General features: G+C 29.8%; 1 protein-coding gene across 1 annotated transcript in view; it reads right to left on the bottom strand.

The window, feature by feature from the left end:
• LOC107454047 (voltage-dependent T-type calcium channel subunit alpha-1I) overlaps positions 1–6,777 on the bottom strand; it is a 345,752-nt gene extending 338,975 nt beyond the window's left edge. Inside the window, exon 1 of the mRNA XM_071181078.1 lies at positions 5,523–6,777. Coding sequence (XP_071037179.1) covers positions 5,523–6,010 — 488 coding nt within the window. The 5' untranslated portion in view covers positions 6,011–6,777. The remainder of the gene's footprint in view (positions 1–5,522) is intronic.
• Positions 6,778–7,657: the final 880 nt, after the last annotated feature.

Genomic DNA, 7,657 nt, shown 5'->3' with positions numbered 1-7,657 from the left:
TATTTTCAGTATTGAATATTCAATACTGTATATATATATACATAATTATAGCTTGAAATAGTTCAGACATAGGCCAATAAAATGAAAGCATTTGCATTTTTCCTCCGTATTTTATTCATAGAGAAATAGTATTCAGATTTATTTATGAAATAATATATTTTTGGAGAAATACATATATAATATATACCAAATTAAATTACATTTGAATTGATACTTTTTCAAATAACTTGCTTTGCGTGAAAAAGTAAAATTCCGATATCCAGAAAATATGCAACGAAAGAAGCATCAATTACGCAAGGTTGAGAAATATATAGTTCATGAAATGTTATAATGTTCAGAAAAGTTTTATAAGTAACATGCAATTCTCTAAGTAATATATATTTTAAAAACGAAAAATTTTCAAAAAACATGTCTTGATTTTCTTCAAAGGTCTTTTATTAGTAAAAAATATTTCCTTCGGTTCCAAAACTTCTTAATATCTATCACGTTTGGTAAAAGAAGACAATTTTTTTCATCATCGAGAATATTTATGATTAAAAATCTATTGAAATCCTGTCTTCTATCATGAACTTCATATGGTTAAAATATTATCATATCATGTAGTTATTTATAATGACATTTATTTAGCGAAGCAAAAGCGCGGATTTCAATAACCTTAGTAAACTGAAGTTATGGAAAACTGTTTCGAAATCTATTTTTCCATCGTAGAAAATGGGGTCTTTTTTATCGAATTTGTTGATTACATGACCATTTTTATGCAAAGGAAACTGAGAATAAAGTATAAAAGTACCTTTTTTTATGATTACAGTACCTATTAATCTAAGGAGAGGCTTTAATTTTAATTTATACATTTTTTATCGCTTGTTCAATGTTATATGAATTCCTTTATTAAATTATTTTGAATGCGATGTTTAAGTATTATATTTAATCAAAAATGCTCTTTAAGCAAAGTGGAAAATACTGTAAAAAAGGATTGCCCAAAACTGAGCAAAAATGCATCATAATAGCTCCGAAACAAATTAATAGTCGAAATTTGAAACACCATGTATTCAAAATTGGAACAACATACTCATTGATTACTCATTATGCTAAGTTTCAAAAGGTTGCGAAGGGGAAAGAGTAAGAAAGGTGTTCGGTAGTTGCCAACAGGATTCCAACCAAGGACCTTTGGGTTCCAAAAAAAAAAATAACCAATAAAGCCCTGGATTACTTAGATAAAGTATCGTCACTCTTTTCTTTGCGACCTTTGCCCTGCTTTCGAGTTTGATTGGCTGTAGGCAATCACATGGGTAAACTATCGCCATTTTGTTGACTAGTTTAAACGGTGAAGTGTCATTCTGTTATTTTTATATTCGCTTTTCTTTTTTCTTTTTTTGGTTCATACTTGTAGTGTATCTACCACTACAAAAATATAACCACTACAAAAATATATTTCCTAGTATGTAAAACTTGTTAACTCGATTCTATGGAAGTATCTTTTTATAGATGAAAGTTGACATTGTACCTCACCATAGGTAAAACCATAGGAAAGTAACAATAGGAACAGGAACCTCCTCATAGTATCGAGTTAACATGTCTTATATACTAGTGAATTGGAATTATACTTTTGTAGTGGTAGATACACTACGATACTTTTAAATTTATAATGACTGGTTGTTGCGCATTTGGGTGTTCAAATCAGTCAAACTTAGGCTTTAAATTATATCGTTTACCTGTTGGAGATCGCAATAGAAAACGACGGAAAATATGGCTGCATAGACTGGGCAGAGATAAATAGAATCCTAACTAAAACAACTGATTGCGTCGCGTAAATTTGAAATAAATTTACTTATTCATTTGTTTCAAATTTTACATGATATTATACATTAACTATGTAGAGCAAACATGTTTTGCTTTTTTTCAATTAGAGGTTTGATAAATTCTATTGCATTAAATATATTCACCTTAAAGAAATGTTTATTGATTACAAATATTGTTTTTAACTTAAATAGTTTTTTTCGTTAGAAAGCATTTAAAATAAATGTCAATACCATTTAAATGTTTCAGTGTTTTGTTGCCAGAATTAAAAGTAAACTAGCGCAACATATTAAATATTTTTCAAATGAATAAATTTAAAATGTCTGCGTTTCAATGAGATGATTTTATTCCCATTTTAACTCTTAGTTTCTTTTTTATTATTATTTTAAATATTTTATAGGTTATACTAAAATTTTGAGACCGTGCCAAATAAATTTGTTATCTTTCATATTCAGAATTTGAATTAGAATTTTAAAATATATATATACGTATATATATTTACTTTTGAACAAATCAGAACTCATGTATTTTGTTATTAAATGGGAAGAAGCTCTTTTTTACTAACTATTGACAGTTTTATCACATACCTTATTTTTAAAGTATCCAAAAAAACTGATGTTATTTAAATCGTATCAAACTATATTTAACCATTGGAACCTCATAAGAAATCGACTCCAAAAAATTTTAAAGAGTTTAGAAAAAACGTTTTAGCATATTATAAGAGACGAAGTGAGAAAATTTTAACTTGTAGATGAGGTATTATTTTCCCTGAATGGAATAAAAACAAATTGTATAATTTCAGAAAGAAAAAAATAATTAAAGGAAAAAAGTAATTAAAAGAAAAATAGTAAATACTTAAGTTACCTTTAAGAATATAAAAACATGAATTGTAGTGTTTCTACCACTACAAAAATACAATTCCAATTCGCTAGTATATAAGACATGTTAATTAGATTCTATGATGGGGTACCTTTTCATAGATGAAGGATGACATTGTCGATAACAACTCTCCCCGCATTGGCGACCGGAACGAGATGTGAACATGCCAACCTTGACAGAAACTCCCACTTCGATATGAACACGCCTATCTTGACAGTAACTCTCATTTCGATCTGAACACGTCTACTTCGATGGATGGTCCAAATTGAACAGTTAACTTGCTACTTGTGACTGCTACAGCATCCACCACCTTGCACTGTTGCTACTCAGTCTCGATCACCCACAACGTCAGCCTGCATACACTCGACTGCTAATGGCAACATATGAGCTACCACGACGGTGAACTTAATACAGCTCTCCCGATCATCAAAAGTACGATGATCTTAATACAGCTCTCCCGACTTCTCACAAAACTGCAATGAATCAACTAGTGGTATTCGTTCATCGAATTCTATCACTGACATAATTCTGGCTGGTTGATTAGTTGCTTATGTAGTCATTATAAATTAGTTATAAATTAGTTCATTATAAATTAGTTCCTTATAAATAAGATTCGATTGGATATTTTCACTGTTTTTTTTTTTTTTTTTTTTTTTTTTTTTTTTTTTTTTTTTTTTTTTCATTTTAAACGTGGTTAATTCAGCAAATAAATAAATGAATAGCATGTTTTTGTTTATTTTTAAGAATGATACTTAATGCTTTTGACTAGAGGATCAAAAAATATTCAATCAAAACAATCCTAAAACTGTAAATTTATTTGATATAACCTTAATTTGTAAAGTTAACACACCATTATCAACATCATATTTATGAATTATATATTTGTATTTGTAACAAGTAAAATTAAGAACTGATTTTAAAACTACGAGACTGTTCATTTACTGAATCAGACAAGCCTAAATCATAATAACACTAAATCAAAGACATGAACTATGATACACATTTATAAAATGCTAAATCGAAAATTATAGCATTCATACTACATATTATGAATTACTCTATGATAAAAAGCATGGAATAACGCTGGATGAATACCATTCGGTTCATTTTGTCCTATTTTTAAAATATTTGCTTTTAAGTTTAGAGATTTGAATGATTTATATTTTAAACTGGTCACTGAATTTCAGCAGAAGAGCGAAAAATGTTATAACGTATATACAACAGTATATATTCAGTAATTGTGAACTACTAATAGCACTCCCATATGGACATAAACTAATTTAGAAGCAAATGTGACCCAGAAAAAAAAAACCTAATACTTCATTTAAACATTAATGGGAAATCTAAACAAAATCAAGATAAAGCAAAAAATATTCAGCATATCTTTGTCTCGTAAAAAAAGTACTTAAATTCTGAAATTAAACAAGTTGGCAAATAAAACTCGGTAGGCGGGTTAAAAACCAGTACAATGCGTGAAATCCGACAAATTTAACATTTTTAATTCATAAAGTACAGTATGTTATGTATGAATATTCAATACTGAAAATACAGGGTGCTCCGTAGCCATCTCCCCTTAAACATAATAATAGAATACTTGTTCAATGTGAAATAAAAATAGTATACACATAAAGAACAACGTATAAAAAACACAAATAATGCCACATGCACAGATATATTATCGTCTCGGTTCTACAGTATAATTGTAAATAGGCATACTGTAATTTTGATTTTTGGGGCTTACTTTTGGGGGATGATTTTCGGGGCTTTAGGCAGTGATCTAAAAGATATTTAGGAACGATGATCCTTACAAAACACAATGTATATCCTTAACATCCCAAATCAGAATTAATAAGATGAAACCATGAAAAATTACTTATATGAAAATTAATAAAACTTATTAAATAAGAATGCATAAATGTCTGATTTAAGCGGTAAAAATGAAATCAATGACATTTTAACCTTAGGTATTTTTGCATAGTAACTAAATAATTCCTTTTTTTTTATCTTATTCCTAATCGATTCTAATGGATTGATAAACAGATTTAACTGATTTTTTTTTCTAAATCAATGCGTGCTAAGTAAAAAATAGATTTTTCAAATGTTGATGCTTTCAAAACTTCTCTCTCCAATTTTTTAAAAGATCATAAAACAGAAGGAAAGCAAGTAATTGTTCTTTGTTTTCACAAGCATTTAAAGACACAACTTCTAGCTTAACAGGTATTTTATAAACATGTGTTTTACTTATTCTCATGTCTTGATATTCTAATGTGTACATTTTGCTACTTATTTAAATATTTGAGAAAATTCTATGGGCTAATAAGCCTAAGAAGTTGATATATTTGTCAGATACAAAAGACTATTTCCTTTATCGATATTAATGATAGAACGTGGTTTTTTTCTGATATTCGGATATTTAAGCAAATTTTAAAAATAACCCTTATAGTGCAACTAGCTGAAAACCGAAGGATTGTCTTCCATGGAAGAACATGGAGATGGACTGTCTTCCATTTTATTTGCAGCTTATTCCATGGAGTACACAATAAATACTTCTATACATATACAAAGTTAAAAAATAAACTATACTATGAATCCCACTAAGGTATATTCACTTTATAAGATCTGTAAATTGTTATAAAATATTGACACATATAAATAATTCCACATATTAATAATCATAATTCAAGTTACAATTAAATATAAAACCAATTTTAAAGAATTCAAGAACGATAAATTATTTTTTAAAATCAATAGTATAAAGGGCAATAAAATCTTACCTGAAATCTTGCATACTTTTTTGACTGCAATTAATATCACAAATGATTATTTTTTAAATAAAAAAAGGATATGGATTAGTCACTAATTTCAAACACCAATCTCTAGGATGTGACGTCTGTGACAAGCAAAACAACGTCACGGGACGGAAAGTGGGATACGGAAGACTTTCGTCCAATCCCTCAGTAGATCCAAAACTATCTCTAGTGGGAGAATAACCCCTGGTACTTCTAGTGGAAGAAGTACAGCTTTCTGAATGGTGATGGTGACGGTGGTGGTCGCATGTCTCACAGCTACTTCTACTGGAGCTGCTATTGCAACTACAAATTGAACCACGGCGGATGACTGCACCACCCACTACAATAGATCCCTCCAAATCGAGGGGTATGGTGGTTATGTCATCCCTAAACGCATCATCGTCACCATCGCTGTACAAGTCGCGGTCATCGTTATCCGCCTCGTCATCCGCATCTTCATCCATGTCGTTCTCGTGAGTCGTGCAAGTTTCGAGATCGTAAGACGAGGATGGAGCGTCGACAATGTCTACGTATACTTCTGACATGTCGCGCTGCCCACCTGTCGGGTATTTGATACTCGGTGAACGACTTCAGGAATTTTGTTCTAGAACACACGTATTGAATTTTCTGGAGCGATCCCAGAGGTGTGTGTGCCGTCACCTGAGGATGTGCCGGGGTTTCAACATGTTTCCCGTCTTACAATCTCATTTTAAAGCTCTTCGTCGACAAAGTACATCCGGTTGCGGTCAATTTAGATGGCAGCACTCTGGATTTTATCACTTAAAATATCAACTTAAAATATTTACTTATATTTTTTTTTCTTGAATAAAATATAAATCTTAAGTTTAAAATTTTAGCTGTTTAATAAAATTCTTCTGCAAACGGTTTCTGCAATATTGTTTCATGATTGTGATTTCATTCGTTTCTTCATATTGTACGCCAAAATAACGCGGAATAATTTTTATACCCGGTTATATCCATTCAGAGATTCAAATCGAACTCCATATTTAAAACTTTCTTTCATAACTCCTCCAAAAATATTATCAAACATACTTCCATGATTTCCACAGCTTTATCACAAACAAAAAAGTAAAAACAACACACTTTTTTTCCACCTTCAGTATAAATAAATAAATTTTCGAACTTCTTAAAAATCCACTTCGAACTTATATAACTTGAATAAATGCCTATAGGGCCGCGCGCACACTGTTTGTTAAGAGGGGGCGCTTAAATATATTCCAAAAGAACAGAGAAGCGATATCAACTCCACCAGAACTCGGAGGTGCAGACTGTAAGGTTTGAGATTTAGAGTGGCGGGGGTGGGTAGTGTGGGTTCGTGGACCACGTGTCTTTCTAGCCAATCAGGGGTCTTCTTTGAGACGGATCATCGTCTCCCTCTACATTTTCCCTGTGTCTGCTCTTTCATATCTTCAACTGTCTGTCAAAAGAGAGAGAGAGAATTCATACTCATTCTGAAGATGATGCCAAGAATAATATGGAATGTGGAGAAGAAGAAGAAAAAAAAAAAGAAGAGGTAGAATGTTTTACCTGAAACACTTGTATAAACAATTTCTGCGAACTTATTGCGAGAGAGCGAATTTGTAGTTTGAACTAAACTGGGAAAACATGCTTGAAACGAAAAGTTATAATAAGTTGCAGTTATCACTATATTGAAGTATCTAAGAATGTAATATATAAGAATAAGTATAATAAGAATGCAAGAATAAATGTAATAAGAATATAAAAATAAATATAAGACAGATATTGAAGTAAGAATATAGTAAGAAGGTATTAAGAATAAAATATCTAATAATATATAGAATAATAATATAAGAATAAATAAAAGACAAATATTGATTATGTAAAAAAAAAAACTTTTTTGTTTGGTATAAGAAAAAAACATTTTATGTTTATTGCAAATAAATAATAAAAATAAGGAACATTAAAAAGATATAAATAATAAGAAGGGGACAAAACCTTTAAGACATATATTTTCTTTTTGAAACTAAGAACCTTATTCTTTAATATTAGCTATATATTTTAATGGTAATTAATGTAGATCAAGTTCAAAAGAATACATTGGAATATTTAAGAGATATTCATGAACATTTCTTTTTAAATCTAATTAAAAATGTCCTAGAAGCAACATTTGTTTTTAAAAAAATAAAGTTCTTTTTGAAAATTTTAAAAAA

Source organism: Parasteatoda tepidariorum, chromosome 5 (assembly GCF_043381705.1).
Source record: "Parasteatoda tepidariorum isolate YZ-2023 chromosome 5, CAS_Ptep_4.0, whole genome shotgun sequence".
Taxonomy (NCBI): Eukaryota; Metazoa; Arthropoda; class Arachnida; order Araneae; family Theridiidae; genus Parasteatoda; species Parasteatoda tepidariorum.
This window is presented reverse-complemented; position numbering and strand designations above follow the sequence as displayed.